General features: G+C 39.2%; 1 protein-coding gene across 2 annotated transcripts in view; it reads right to left on the bottom strand.

Moving 5' to 3' along the window:
- Positions 1-7: 7 nt before the first annotated feature.
- Nup153 (nucleoporin 153) overlaps positions 8-16,550 on the bottom strand; it is a 59,534-nt gene continuing 42,991 nt past the window's right edge. For both annotated transcript variants that reach the window (XM_051194342.1, XM_051194341.1), the window contains exons 16-22: positions 14,768-15,376; positions 10,877-11,068; positions 6,493-7,371; positions 4,329-4,682; positions 3,203-3,478; positions 1,447-1,615; positions 8-1,137 (exon numbers count right to left, since the gene is read on the bottom strand). In XM_051194342.1, coding sequence (XP_051050299.1) covers positions 1,053-1,137; positions 1,447-1,615; positions 3,203-3,478; positions 4,329-4,682; positions 6,493-7,371; positions 10,877-11,068; positions 14,768-15,376 — 2,564 coding nt within the window. In that variant the 3' untranslated portion in view covers positions 8-1,052. The remainder of the gene's footprint in view (positions 1,138-1,446; positions 1,616-3,202; positions 3,479-4,328; positions 4,683-6,492; positions 7,372-10,876; positions 11,069-14,767; positions 15,377-16,550) is intronic.

Raw genomic sequence — 16,550 nt, 5'->3', positions numbered from 1 at the left:
AGAAACGTGCTTCATAAAGTTTTATTGATGGCATTTATCCCATGGTTTAACATGTTAATTATACTGTAATAAACATGGCTTTAATATTAAACTTTTCCTTATTATCCAAAGTCACCACAGTCCATTTCAGTAAATATAAAAATATATGCTTAATACTTTGTACAATACTGGTTTTTGGTCCAAACAAAACTGGATCAGAAAAGCCAATAAATTTAACTTTAAGAATCCCCAATTTTTTTTTTTTTTTAAAGATTTCCAAATGGATTTAGGCAACTTTGAATAATGGGATTTACATAATAAAATCTGAGACAAGACTAAACAAACAACAAAAATATGTCTAACACAAAATTAAAATTTCAAGTTCACAGATTTATGTTATGCCAAAAGTACAGAAACAATATTGTATTTACAGAAGTTTCATAATAAAATAATGAAAAAGGCAAGACAGTCGATAGAATGAAAATATAGAAATAGCATATACTTATTAAATGGAGAATGAACTAGATCTAACAAGTCCTTAGCATGGACCATTCTTTAATCAGGCTTTCTCTATCAGAATTTTTCTGTGCACAATACATCCAACTCACTTCACACATACACCACCACAAACTCCGCATAGAAATCATTCATTTCAAAGTCCTCTAATCTATACAGGATTCTAATCTATACAGAATTCCCAAGATATAATTACAATTTCAATGCGTTCCATTAACGCTTTATCAACGCACATAGCGGTGCAGACAGGATCTATACAAAGCCATTCACCGTGCAGGCTCTATTCCTGGGTACAGCCAGACTATGCCAATCAGTGAATAATGTGCTGGATCATAAAATGTTTCTGCTGAAGAATCAGTCATCGGTCTAGCTATTTTCAAAAGAGAATGGGATATGGGAATGGGATTTCCGTAAAGAAAAAAAGAAGACAATTCCAAAATTAAAGAAGTCCTTAGACAGATCTGACTTCAGATAAGCCCAGCATGTAGTACAATCCAGTATCTGAAAGCAGGCACCAGCTGTTGATAAAACTGTTGGGTATAACACCTTTGTGACCTTTATTTCCTGCGTCTAACAGCAGCCTTTATCTTGCGACCAGAAACTGAAGTTCCGGAAGAAGAGAACATATTTTTTCCATTTGACCTGTGAAAAACAACATTATAATGTGAGAGGATGCTCAGGACAAACAGGAGTCATAACCACTTAACATGACCAGCAACAAAATGGGAGGAGAGTGAGGAAAATGCTGTTGTTAAAAGCAAATGTCTTCTGTTCTTTCTGGCCTATAACCTGCTGCTCTTGTCTCAGATTGTAATACAATCCCTAAAATTACAATACCATAAACTGATACTGAGTAATACTTACTATTACCCAAACTACATTACTGCCTGATTTACTTTTAAAAACACACCTTCACCAATGTAAAAATCTGGAAATAAAATCATCTCTTACCCCATTGTAAATGACGCTGGAGATGGGCTGAATTGAAAGCCCCCTGAACCTGAGGGCTGGGCTGAAGCTGCTGGCATGCTGGGATTTGCACCAAATGTGAACACTCCTGATGGATTATTGTTTGTGAAGTTAAAATTTGTAGTGCTGCTGCCAAATTGGAAAACAGAACCTATACAGATTAAGAAAAAAAATACCTCATTAGTGACACAACATTAAGATCAGTGTTCACCAAGACATATTAAACATGTGAAAAGATCTTAGCAAGCAAGGTGTGGTGATGTACACCTCTAGTCCCAGCACTCAAGATGCATATGGGAGAGAATCTCTGTGAGTTCAAGGCCAGCCAGTCTGGGTCTACAGGGCCAGTTTCAGGCCAGCCAGGGGTATCACAAAACAGGAGTAATTTTAGAGAACATGTGAGCTAAGTACAAACACCAGAATACAAGATGACCCTTACAAACCCGATGGGGATATCTTCTGTATATATGTTTCTCTTTCTTATTAGTTGATGAATAAAACACTGACTGGCCAGGGAAGAGATAGTAACAACATGCCAGGCACTACAGGGTAAGCCTCATGGCAATACATAAATTGATAGAAATGGGTTAGGAATTAAGACAGAGCTAGCCCAGGCCTTCGGCCAACAGTTTCATAATTAATATAGTGTCTGCGTGCTCTCTTGGGGCCCAAGGGCTGCGGGAAGCTCTGCAACACAAACCAATAACCAAACAAAACTAAAGAACAAAAAAAAAAGAATTCACAAAAATGGAAAATACATAGAAACCAAATATGAGACACCAAATGTGAGACTTCTCGCCCAGCAGTGGTAGCATGTGAACTGGTATATACCCTAGCAGGACATTTGTAATGAATGCCTTATAAAATATGAGGTATACCTTCCCATTCAGAGTGCATCAAGAGAAACAGATCTACTCCCCCAAAAGGTTAATATCTTCTACTCTATAAAATGCAAAACAGCATTTCCTAACAGCCAAAACTGACTAACATACAATAGCAAATAAACAGGCTGCCAATCACTCTGCAGCAGAGACAAAACCATATGCAACAGCCCAACACAGAAAATTTAAGAGGCAAAAAAGCAAGAATGCATAAAGCAAGAGCCCACTTGTATAGATAGATAAGTATCTGGGGGATCAGTAAACTAAATTAGAGTACAATGGACAGAGAACAGTGGTCACCATCAGAGTGAAGAAAGAGGACTATGATCAAAAGGGCCCTGATCACATGTGGCCTCCAGCTGTCTGTACACACATGCAAGCTTCCACACTATAACTCTTAAATGAGATCGTAATTCTATTAGGAAGATCAAATGGTACAGTTGAGAGAATACAGCATTAAAATACAGTGCAATCAGTTGCACTGAAAAAGCCACAAGAACTTCTGATGAAATATGCAGAGGGAATATCAGTATTATCCAAGTGTTGTGAGACAAGTCAGCAAAAGTAAGGTCTAACTTTCCAAAGGAAATCAAAACCCTGCTCCACGGCAGCCTACAGGGAAACAGTGGAAGTCCTTAGAAGTCAGAGGAAGAAATACTTTAAATATCCTTTAAAATCGTCAAATACAGTGGCTAAAACTGCAATGTAAAACTCTGAATATAAAAACCACACTTCACTGTTAAGTATAAAACATTATTAATTTAAATAATATATACACATGGTTTCAAAGTTCAAAGAAAAACATTTTAAGCCACCAGACTCAAAGTACAGATACAAAGTGTCATTACACAACTTACTGGAATTAGGAGCTGTCCCAGAGCCAAAGGCAGACTGACTAGGCTGCTGCCCAAACACAGGAGGTTGGCTGCTGCTTGACACTGCCCCAAAAGTAGGTGGTGGTGCAGGCTGGGAACCAGCAGAAAATAGTGCTGTTGAGGACGATATAGAGCCGAAGCTTGGAGGGTTAGGCTGGCTGCCACCTTGACTTTGTCCAAATGTTGGGGTCTGGTTAGCACCAAATGCTGGACTAGCAGATGGTGCTGAATGTCCAGTGCCAAATACAAAGGAGGATCCTGGAGGCCAAGAAACACTTACATCAACAATGTGCACGTTTACAGTGAAATTGCCCCAAGAAGCTCTGTAAACCCACAAGCCAATTTCAGGCCACTTTTCAGACTCTTACCTTGATCACAAGTTTTGATGATTAGATCAAGGGCACTATTTACTAAAACACACGCTAATTTAACAAAAACTTCTATTAACAAAACTCTCCACTTTTGCAACCAACAATCTTCTACTAGGAGAAGTGTACTTAAGACAGGGCTACTCTAGAACTCAGTAGCTTAGGCTCAACAATTTCTTTTAAAATGATGTAGCTTATAAGGCTTCCTATGAGTCACTGTATGAGAACTCACATCCAATAAAACCACTATCACTATCTGGTTGCTTAAGAATTTGACATTTCAAAAGGCAACTTAGAAAAATTATATACTCTTCCTAAAATTAGGGTTTTTTTTTTTTTGTTGTTGTTTTGTTTTGTTTTTTTTAGACAGGATTTTTCTGTGTAGCTTTGACTGTCCTGGAACCCATTCTGTATACCAGGCTGGCCTTGACGTTTCAGAGATTCACTTGCCTCTGCCTCTTGAGTGCTGGGATTAAATGTGTGCACTACCATGCCCACCTTGAAAAAAATTGTTCTTAAAAGTTACATACATACATACACACACACACACACACAGCCTGAATATAAACTGCATATTCCTCCACAGGTGAAAACTTACAACATCCTAGATGTAGGTGACTTTGAGGACTCAAGCCGCCTGAGCAAGATTACAACCTGTAAGAATGTGCTACAATTGGTGCACTTAAGCGAATCCAATTCAACCACAAAATCTAATTTCATCCCTCCTACCACTAAAGTACCTGAAGAGCTTGATGTGGTAGCTCCGAAACTGAAGCCAGATGATGTGGTGCTGTTATTGATGGCTCCTGATCCAAACACAAATGGAGGGGCAGTTGAGCCGGTGGTGGATGTGGTGGCAGGCTTGCTATCTTGAGAAAATAACAAAGACTGAGTTGTGCTGGACTCTGCAGAGTTACCGAAGGCAGAGCTGCTGACAGGGTTGCTGGCCTGTCCAAACACAAAGGCTGCCACGGGAGGGTTGGAGGAGGAGGTGGAACTACCAAATATGCCACCGCTGGATGAAGTGGCTGCTGCACTGGAGCTAGAGGAACTGCTGTTCAAGAAGCTAAACACTGGCTTTGCTACACCTTGATCTGCAAAACAATAATTGAGAAACAAACATAAACCTTAAGAAAATTTTTTTTTCTATAATATCAACTAAGAGGGGGGAGGGGGAAAGGGAGAGAGGAGGGAGGGAAATTCAGATAGTAGTAGCTAGGTACATTTTTATGTGTTTTGACTGTATAGCTTGTCCTAGCAGCAGCACCCTAACTTTATCCACAGCAATAAATCAACCTCCACAGTACTGACTAGACCAGTATCTGCTAACTAGTACACAATGTCACCAATGTGGTACCCTAATGTGTACATCTATTCCCTTTGCTGTCACTGCATGCTTCTCAAATTCCTTGTTCATTCACTTTCCCTACAAATTTCAGAAGTAGCTTAGCTTAACAAGATGTACAAAAACTAAGAACTGAAATGAAGAAAGCACACATTCCCCACAAACAAGGTCCTCTTCTATGCTCTTGTACTTACTCAGCATTGCCACCATTGTAAATTAGAACGATTAGAAAATACAAGTCATGTTTATGCTGTACAACTACTGTCAACTTGGAGGACACATTTTGATTTTTACATGGTAATCATGAATCTACAACCTGACAAGCTTTTCTTTCTACTTTCCCAGTATCTCAGCTCCAATGGTGCACAATAGATGGGATGGGCAACTGCTGTGGGTGAAATAAGAGTTCATGATCAAATATTACATCGTCTCATTTTTTCCCCATTTCAAATGTTTTTAAAATATCAAGTATGAAAAAACTACTCATGGTTATATGAATATCTCATTTTAGGGTTGATTATTCATTGAGTGTTTCCAAATTACTTTTCAAAGGTATAAATAATAAAGTGTCCAATTTACAATCTGCATGCTTGAAAATAACTACATTTTGCTTTTATGTCTGATCAAATTTGGCTAGTTACACAATGGTTCAAGATTATTTCATCTGTAGAGCACTGGGGATAAAACCCAAGGCTTTTTACAAGCCTTGGAGAATGTTCTGTCTATCACTGAATTAATGGCCAACTTCCATTTGTATGGTCAATATCTTTTTATCTTAACTTTTAACTCAATGTGTTATGTGTAGAGCTGGAGCTATTGGCAGTTTTGAGCCACCTGAAATGAGTGCTGGGAACCAAACTTGTATCCTCTTTAAAGGGCAGCATGCATGGCTGCTGAGCCCTTCTCTCCAATCTCAGTGTCTTATTTTACATACAGAAAACATGTCAATCTTCTAATGTTTCCCTATACCATTCTTTCAAAGTCACTTACAGATGCAGCTGTCCATCCTTAACACTGGTCTGGGAAACCCCATTAAAGTAATGAGAGACAGGCTAGATGATACTCTTCCTACTACTTCATCAAGCAAAAGGCTTTACTTCAACAACTTTCTCTAGCTTTTTTCCCCCCTCCTTTAGCATTTAATAGGTTTTTGTACCCTCTTGTAGTCCCCCAAATTACCTATTTTCTTACAGTTACATTATATTTACTCACTGTTCCTAACTTTCACTCATTATCCCCAACTATTTGTAAACTAAAATTTAACATAAAATTTTTCCCTGACAGCATGCATCAATTATAAAATGTACAAACAGAAAGACATATATAATGTACCCCATTCAGCACTTTCTATTACAGCTGTATTTCTCAAAATTAGATCTGTAGTTATCCCATTCGAACCATGGGTATTTGGTTCAATTAAAACAGAAAGGCCTAAGCTCTTTCCTCAAGAGTTCTAAAACCAATATTCTCCAATATTTTCTGGCAGACATTTTTTGACTTCCTGAATTTGTCAAGGTATCAAATACAACTTGCAAACAATAAAGTCTTTAAGTACTTACCAGTTGTAGTATTGGTTTGATTCCCAAAGGAAAAGGTGGCCTTAGCTAACTGCTCAGACTCTTTCACAGATGGTTTTGCCACACTGAAACTGAATGTCGGCTTGGAAGAACTCTCATCTTTGGTTTGCTCCGAATTTCCAAAGGAAAATACTGGTTGACACTTTGCCTCCTCGTTGTCGACTTTCTTTCCAAACACCAAAGAAGTAGAAGTAACAGGTTCTTGCTGTTTCTCCTCTGTCCGTCCCAAAACAAACACTGAGGCAGATGGCAAAGAGGCAGAGTCCACTTTACCGAATGTGAACCCGCCCTTGGTGGCAGAAGAATCATCTTTCCTTGCTTCTGTTGTTTTATATGTGAAAGGAGTCACTGAAACACTCTTAGTTTCTATGGTTCCAAAGTTGAAGCCACTCTTGTTGTCCAAGGTCACTGTGGTATCAGTAGCAGCAGTGGTAGGGTTGCTAACCCCTGCACCAAAGCTAAAGCCTGCAGATGAAGACTTAGGGGGCTCCTCTTTCTTTTCTTGCTGCCCAAGAGTAGATACCCCAAACTGAAATGGAGCTGAAGAAGCTGGGTTGCTTATGCCAGAAGAAAGTCCAAACTTAAAATTATCATTCTTGCTGTCGTTTTTAATTTCTTCAGTTTTGGAATCAGAAGATACTCCAAATTTAAAATCAGCAGTTGGTTTAGAAAATTTAAAGTTTGTATTCATGGAGTTTGTAGACCCAGAGTCAGATGAAGTGCCTAACTTGAATCCTCCCTGATCTCCAAATTTAAAATTTCCAGTGCTTGTAAAAGTCTGAGAAGGTCCAGAAGAGGACGATGGAATACCAAATTTGAAGGTTGAGGGTGCTGGATTTAAAGATGAAGATGTCCCAAAACCTTCAAAGATAGAAAACAGACCAAAAAAAACAAAAAAAACAAAAAAAACAAAAAAGAAAAAGAAAAAAAAAAAACAAATTAATGTGCTTATTCGAACAAATATAACCCCTGAAAGCCATGCCATAGGACAACTCTGGAAAGGCTTATATGCCACTTCATTCATAAAGACTGGAAGGTCAAGAAAGGTGACAGAATGTGTGTTGGTAAGGATTCGTGGCAACAGTAGGCACTTCCCTAGCCTGTAAATAGGGCTAACCAGCATCCAAAATGTTGAGATCTAATTCTATCAATGATTTTTTAAAAAATATAAATCATATATCTATCCTCTGAGCCTCAGCAATTTTAGAGTTGGGATTTGCCGTATGATAAATTCAGACACACAAAATGCTATGAAGTCCAGGTAACTAGCAATGAAAGATAATGGCAAAAACATGCCAAAAACCCAAAATAAAAGCCAAGGCAAACAGAAAAGGTAGGTGATAATATATATTTCTGACAAGAAACAAGGCAGTGGTGGCGCATGCCTCTAACCCAGCACTAGGAAGGCAGAAGCAGATCGGTCTCGGTGAGTTCAAGGCCAGTCTGGTCTACAAAGTAAGTTCCAGGACAGGCTCCAAAGCTACACAGAGAAACACACACACACACACACACACACACACACACACACACACACACACACACGCACACACAAGAGTATAGAGAATGGCAGTGTTTGCTTAGGATAGGTATAAAGCACTTTTGGAAGATATAGCAATACACTAGCTGTGGCTATTACCTTTGCAGAGAGACAAAAGGTTCAAAAGAGCCAGTGGAGACAAGAGACCCTTGATCACAATTTTTAAATATTGTAATTGTGTTTTTGACAAACACATTTAAAATTATTTAGCATTAAAAAGATGAAATGAGCTGATGGAAACAGAAGCAGACATCAACAGCTAAATACTGAGCCCAACTCCTGGAATCCAGTTACAGAGGGAGGACTGATGAGCAAAGTGGTCAAGACCAGGCTGGAGAAACCCACAGAAACAGCTAGCCTGAACAAGGGGGAGCTCATGCACCCCAGACTGACAATTGGGGAACCAGCATAGATGGACCCAGATCCCTGAACATGCATATCAGTTAGGAGACCAGGGCAGTCTATGGGGCCTCTGGTAGTGGATTAGTATTTAGCATATGAATGGACTTTGGGAGCCCATTCCACATAGAGGGATACTCTCCCAGCCTAGACACATGGGGGGAGGGCCTAGACCCTGCTCCAAATGATAAGACTTTGATGATTCCCCATGAAAGGCCTTGCCCTCCTTGGGGAACAGAGAGGATATGGGATAGGGGGACAGTGGGAGTCAGAGGAGGAGGGGAGAGTGAACTGGGATTGACATTAAAACAAAATTGTTACTTAAAAAAATATAGAAGGAAACAACTATATGAAATGAAGCCATATTTATAAAGCTAAACATCATTACAGTGATTAAGACCAAAGTCTATTTTCTTGGAGCTTTTCTGTTGTTATAGAAATTGAGTATCAAGTACCTGACTGACTCAAACAAGGGCTATTAGATGAAGGCAACACAGATAAGCCACACATTACTCACCCATAAATGAAAACAAAGAACAGCCAAGCCATCAATTATGCCAATCATATAGAGAGCAACATAAAATGGGTGTGATGGATCAAAACTTGGACTTTTGATCTGCAATGTTTCAAAGCCATGAAAAGACTTAGCTTATATAGAAATCCCTCCATTCAGAAATTCCCTGATCTGCGGGTGTAAAATTTCTAAAATGTGTCTTCTTTCCTAAGCTACATACAGCTTTGACTGTAAATAACTCAAATGGGTGATCACAATCTGAAATGGCAGCTTTCATATATTTAGCATCAATGGCCATGTGAGGTTCTCCCTTTACTTTTATGTATTAAACTACTAAGAAGGCTGGGCTTTGGGGTAATGCAAATGCTGGAGTATGGAGTACATGGTTATGGCACCACTTCTGCTAAGAGTTCTCTTTTACTCAGACACACTCAGAGGCTAAATGACTTACAGTAAAGTCCTAATGGTTTAAGTTCATACCCAAACCTGGAAAATGAGTAACACAAAGTTCCTTACTCAGATACACTGATGGGAGATGCCATTATGTATATATGTCTCTCATACTGGTTAATGAATAAAGCACTGTTGGCCAATAGGAAAGGAAGACAGGAGGGACTAGGAGACAAGGAGGAAGGAGGGGTCAACATGGAGAGTATGGAGAGACTAGAACCACCAGCCGCCTCTCGCTGGTAAGACCACGTGGAAATACATAGAAATGGGTTAATAATTAACACAGAGCTAGCTAATAAGAAACTAGTAACTGGCCAAGAGAATTATATCATATACAGAGTCTCTGTGTTATTTGGGGCTGGCGCGGTGGCAGGACAAGACTCGGCGGCAGGCGGAAAAAACCTTACTCCTTACAAATGGCGCCCATGTGGCTAATAAGAACTTACACTTAAAATTTAACAAAAGCTTAAAACAGGGTTTTAGAAACAAAAGAACAGAGACAAGCAAGGTTTCTTGGTAACAGCATTTTTCTCGGTTGGACTCTGACTTGTGAGAGACAAACAGATTGCGAGGCTCCTTTAAGAGAGGTTTCCTGACTCAGCATAAGCAGCAAAAAACTGCACAGCTTTTAAGAAGCACTGCTAACAATTTATTGGTGTGTATGAGAGATGGCAATGGCAGCGACCACATCTCCAAGCCGATGGGCACAGCTTTCAGTGCTGGCGGAAAAGTACCTGCCGCCATATTTGGTAAACCACAGCAGGAACAAATATGACTTTCATTTCAGCAATGTTGTTGTTTACCAGATAAAAGACTCGTGGCCAGAAAAATATAAACATTTACATTAAAGACAGACTCATATTAAGAAAAACCTCTAAAGGTTTACATTGTGTTTTAAAATATAGGTAGACATGAAAAAAATAAAATGGTTTTAAAAAGACAGAGAACAGCTGGGTGTGGTAACACAAGCCTTTAATCCCAGCACTCTGGAGACAGAGGCAAGCAGATCTCTGTGATTCCAAATAAACCTGGTATGCAGAATAAATTCCAGGACAAATAAGAGTTACACAGAGAAACCCTGTCTCAAAAAATAAAAAAAAAATTTTTTTAGTTGCATCTGACACTGAGATGCAACTAATTTGATTTTATTGTCCATCCACAAACAAAAACAAAATCAACAACAACAACAAAAACCCAAGAACCGTGCCTCATTTTACATATTACTCAAAGAACAGGTACCTTACAAAAACAAATCAGCCTGGGAGGTGATGGCATACACTTTTAAACCCAGCACTTGGGAAGCAGAGGCAAGCAGATCTCACTGAGTTCTAGGCCTGCCTGGTCTACAAAGTGAGCTCCAGGACAGCCAGGACTGTTACACCAATGTCTCAAATAAACAAATCTGCAACCCCCCCACACACACACTTCACTAGACATTATAGACGGTTTCTTCACCAACATCTTACCTTTAAACTCTGACTTTGTGCCTGGCTTTGCACTTTCACACGCTATGCACTTAGTAGAGTCTGCTTTATTTTGTACTAGGCACACTTCACAGTCCCAGCTTCCCTCAGGTTTTTTGAACTTATCCAATCCTAGACAACCTCCAGAAGACAGAGAAGCAGAGACAGGGCTGCTGCTTGAGGCAGACACTGAACCTAAAAGCAATGGGGAAAACTGATGAGCATTTTTAATTACATTATTGTACCATCTTTGTGTAGCCCTGGACATCCTGAAATTCATTTGTGTAGTACCATCTTAATGACATCACTGACTAAACATTTTCAAATTTCTTGAACCCCCATTCCCGCCACACATACACACAACCAGAAAGGGAGCCTTATAATTGTTTATAAATAGTACAGACTTCTCAGATTTCATTTAACATTACAAATGAACATCTTGCTTTAATCTTGCTCAATAATGAGCTTACTCCTAAGTTTAAGTTCGAAGTATTTCCAGTTTGTTTAAAATTTGGGGCTGGGTTGATGGTTTAGTGGTTCAACTGCTCGAAACAAACAAAAGGACCATAATTCCAATCCCTGAGGACTCATACAAATGCTGAGTAAGCACACTCCACCTATAATTCTAGCCTTGAAAGGCAGAAACAAGGACTCCTCAGAACAAGCTAGGTGGTAAGCAAACTAACCACACATTAGCAAACTCTTTGGTTTTACTGAGACCCAGCATCAAAAAATAAAATAGAACAAAGAGTCCTGTTAACATCAGGCCATCACAGACACACATACCACATACACATGCATAGCCCACACAGACACACGTACACAAACACACATGAAAGAGAAAAAAAGGCCAGCTATTATTCTCACAAATTTAGAGGTTAAGACCTGGGAGATGACTCAGTCAGTCAAGTGCATATCTTGCAAAAAATGAAACTGAGTTTGATTCTCAGTAACCACATTTATAAAAAAAGATGTGAAAAATTAGGGGTTATAAGGCTAAACTTTTTCTGGACTTGGTGGCACATGGCCTTTAATCCAAGAGACAGACAGGGGTAGGCATATTTCTAAGAGTTCAAGGCCAGTGTCACCAATATAACAAGTTTCAAGCCAGCCAAGGCCACATGTCCTTAACAATGTCCAAATTCCTTCAACTATTACAGACTTCTAAAATGCAAGATGTAAATTTCAGGCAATACACAAAATACATGGCCATCTACATTGTCAACTTCAAAGTAGGTGTCTCTGGCTTTGGGCCCCCCCCCCCAAATTATGGGAACAGTCTCTGCATTTTAAAATATGTTCTGTCTGGTGCCCATCACAGATCTACACCCACCTGACAAGGTCTCCCATACTTGATCATGGATTTAAGCACCAGCGTAACCATTTCCTTATCTTTACCTGCCACCCACACTTCCCTGCTCTTTATAAACTTGTTTAGAAGGGCCAGTCTCAAGTACAATCAGTCCTACCCTTCTGCTATTGTTGAGTCTTCTCATTTCTTTTCAAGAATTTCATTAGTACAATGTATCTTTATCACATCCACCTTTCATCCACTCCCATGACCCCCACCCACCTCTAAAAATTCATGTCCTTTTCTACATTGTTATATAAATGCATGTAAAACATACTAAGTATCACCCACATGTTCATAATTGTAGACTAACCCTCAGCAGGCATTAGCAAACAAGGGAGGATCTGGTAAGCCCTTCTGTCACTTGTGCTGGAATGTTGACTGGTGTGTATGGTCTTGTGTAGGCTGAGGGTGCATAAGTACAACTCTATCACATCCAGAAGAAACTATTTTACAGTATCCTTTTATATGAACCACACCCTTATTAAAACACTTGACCTTGGTCTTATTCTAGCCGCCTTCTTCAGGTTATTCTGCCTCAGTTGTTTCCTGTGTGGTTAACCCAAGATCAATGTTTGATTCCTTCCAGACTATTAAGTTTGCAACTCTTATTCCTCAATTCACATCTACTCCCATGAGTAAAATTCCAAACTATTTCCTAAGTTCACCTATTCTGACTCCCAGCCCTAACAAGCTGTAGTCCCTATGATGTAGCCAAAGGCCTCACATATATTTCTGAATGCCAGGCAACGTCAGCAATTTGAAATTAATCTGTCTTTAACCATACATTGTTCTAAATCCTCCCTCCTTATTCAACTCCATTTTCTGCCACTTATATTATTCACACAAAGTTCCTAAGATATCCTTCCAAATTCTGCTACCTTGAAGTACACTGTACACAACCATCCCTGATGCTACTTCTAGGGGAGCTAATGCCCTCGACTGACCTCCAAGGGCACACATGTGGTATTGCATACAAACAGGCAAAACATTCATAAATAAAATAAAATGACTTTTAAAACTAAAAATTTGGGCCTAGAAACACGGTTCAGAAGAGCGCTTGTTCCCAGATACCACCTCTAACTTCAGTTCTAGGTAATTCCATACCCTCTTCTGGCTTCTGCATGCTAGCACACATGTCCTCATAAAGAGACAGATACACATACACAAGAATTTTCCCCCTAAAAAATAAAATGAAAGCTGGCAGAGGCAGGTGACTTCTAGGTCCAGGCCAAGTTTGGGTTGTGTATGTATGCATCAAGTTCCAGACCAACAAGGCTTACAAATTTGATCCTATCTGAAAACTAGTAAGAAAAAATAAATTTGACCAAATCATCTCTCTGCTGACAGGGCACTGTTCCCAGAGTAAAGCTGGTGCTGTTTTCAAACCAATTCATAGGATTCCATTGTTCCTGCACACTTTACTTCCTGATTGAAAGTTCCATTACCCAACTGTCAACTCAGAGCTCTGGTTTCCTACATGCCTTTTCTGAGGTGAGGAAACAATGCCAGATGGGAAGAGTGAAATGTTTTTTGTAATAAGAATTCTGACAGCTCACTTCTGACACCAGAACAAATTAATTAGAAACAGGAAGACATGATTCAAAAAAAAAAAAAAAAAAAAAAAAAAAAAAATCAGACAAGAGCCAAGTGGTGATGGTGCAAGACCTTTAATCCCAGCACTCGGGAGGCAGAGGCAGGCAGATCTCTGTGAGTTCGAGACCAGCCTGGTCTACAAGAACTAGTTCCAGGACAGCTTCCAAAAGCCACAGAGAAACACCGTCTCAAAAACCAAAACCAAACCAAACAAACAAATAAAATCAGACAAGGAATCTGGCTAGGAACCAAGCCTCACATTAGAGAGGTAATCTTTATATCCACAGCTAATGTGACAAAAATAGGAGTCTTAACTCCTAAGACAAATATATTAAATATTAATTGTTATCCATATCCTCACACACTTCCTAAACAAATTTAAAAACTAATCTGAATTCTTCTTTGACCACAGGAAAAAGGGCCTCAAATCAAACTCCATTTCTCTAACCAAGTTAAAGAGTTTTTCACCAAAAATTCATTAAATTGCAGTCACTACACATTCTGGTAGACATCACATGCCTCCAGATGGCACCAATAATATTGAGAAGCAGACACTAGCATGAAGCATAACTGCCTACTTCTTAAAAACCCAACTGTAAATCTGTGAACCACTCACCCGTTTCATTTCTATAAGACAAGGCATGAAGGTCTGAGATAGACTGCCCCATTCTGAGAGCTTTCAGTGTCTTCATATATCAACTATGTCAACTATTACAAAGAGGAATATTTCCAGTAACAATACACAGAAAAAGCAGGTATAGTATAAAATGAACAAGTTCACAACTTATTCTAAGTAAACAGATAATCCACTGTAAACCACAAGGTGGTGTCTAAAAAACAAGATACAAGAAGAAATGACCACCTGGAACCGTTTAAAACAACAGGATTGTTATTAAATGTTCTACTAAGTAACAAGCATGAGTATTCCATATAGCCATAAAACATACCTGGTTTCTCAGACATACAGGAGACACATTTATTATCTTCTGCCTTATTACAAACACAGCATACTGGACATTCCCAAGATCCCACAGGCCTTTTGAATTTATCTCCAAATCCTAGTGTACCAGTGGTCCCAGTGCAGCTAGAAGAGGAAGCAGTCACAGGACTTTCTGAAGCCACTGCCAAAGGCAGGGTTCTCTTCACGCCAGTGCCAGGTTTAGGTGTTTCACAGGCTACACATTTTACTGCTTCAGGCTTATTTTGCACTAAACAGGTATCACAATCCCAAGTTCCTACTGCTGGTTTAAATGTATCTCCAAACCCTGTCCCTGTTGCAGAAGCAGGTTTGTCACTTTTGCTTGGTGTCCCAATTCCAGCCTGTTTAGCAGTTTCTTTTGGTGATAGTTTTGCTGCTTGACAGGCTATGCACTTATTGTCTGTGACTTTGTTCTGGATTAGACACGTTTCGCACTGCCACAATGATCCAGCTTTTAAACTTTCTCCAAATTCACTTCCACTAGAAGAAAAAGTACTTATAGCTGGTCTTGTATAAACCACTGGGCTTGTAGTGGTGGGCTGAACAGCAGGAGAATCAACCTTTGGTGATATAAAACCTATAGCAGGGAAAGAAAATTTCTTTTAGAATGAGGCAGTGGGGCTCTAATCAAAGCAATACCTGCAACATAATTATGGGAGGAAAACATTTGCATTACCAGGTTAATAGGAACAGATAACACCTAAGATTTTTGATCCAAAAATAACCAGTTTTTTAAAAATACCTATATAATCATATTTAATGAGTATGTATGACATTTAAACCTAGTTAAAATGCTATAAATATAAAAACAGGCCATCTTTACATATCACTTTCTCCCTCTAAAACTTTCTAGTCTGATGCTCTCGTTTGAACTTACTGTCAGGCACCACTGCTATCCACATTTTATTCTGCCTCCCTGTAGCAAAATACACGTAGTCTTCCTCCTCACCCATCCCTTTTAGGGAGTCCCACAGCTATATTCAAATGACTTCAACATTGGTATAATCTTTGGATGCTGTCTAGTGTTAATCCATTGCTGTGACAGTGTTATGCCTTCAGTAACTCTGGCAGAGTCAAACTGGCATTAACTAACTGAAAGATGTCCCTCCAAAATGCCAACAGAATTTTAAGACTTTTGTGACAGGGTCTCACTATCTAGCTGAAGTCAACCTTGAGTTCATCACCTTTTGCCTCAATCCCTTGAGGCTAGAATTACAGCGGGCACCACCAAGTCTAGAGCAAGGAATATCTTTAATTACAATAAACCTTAAGAGGGCATAGTTTGATGAAAACTCAACAAAGATGAAGAAAGCCCTCTGGACAGGCTACAAACACAGTGATTAAGACCTAATCTGTTCTCACAAAAAAGAAATTCTAGTGACATAAACTCAAGTCAAATGCATAAAATCTCTCAATTTCAGAGTACTTTTATTAAAACTAAAGGTACATTTCGACAAGTGAAAAAAATGTTAACATGGAACTATGGGTTGTAAGTAAGGTATCTTTTATTAAGCTGAACTACTGACACAATGCCTAGGATATGTCTTAAAACAAGCTGCCTTTCACATTACATGCACAACACCATCAGGGATCTGGTTCTCCACCTTTAGTGTGTGTGGGGGGGGAGGACATTGGTAAAGGTTTTCTAATAGCATCAAGATACTATCCAATTAAACATAGTAGGGCACACCTTTAAGTCCAGCACTTTGGGCAAATCACTTTGAATTTGAAGACAACCTGGTTAACACAAT

This window comes from Phodopus roborovskii, unplaced genomic scaffold, assembly GCF_943737965.1.
Source record: "Phodopus roborovskii unplaced genomic scaffold, PHOROB, whole genome shotgun sequence".
In the NCBI taxonomy this organism is placed as follows: domain Eukaryota; kingdom Metazoa; phylum Chordata; class Mammalia; order Rodentia; family Cricetidae; genus Phodopus; species Phodopus roborovskii.
This window is presented reverse-complemented; position numbering and strand designations above follow the sequence as displayed.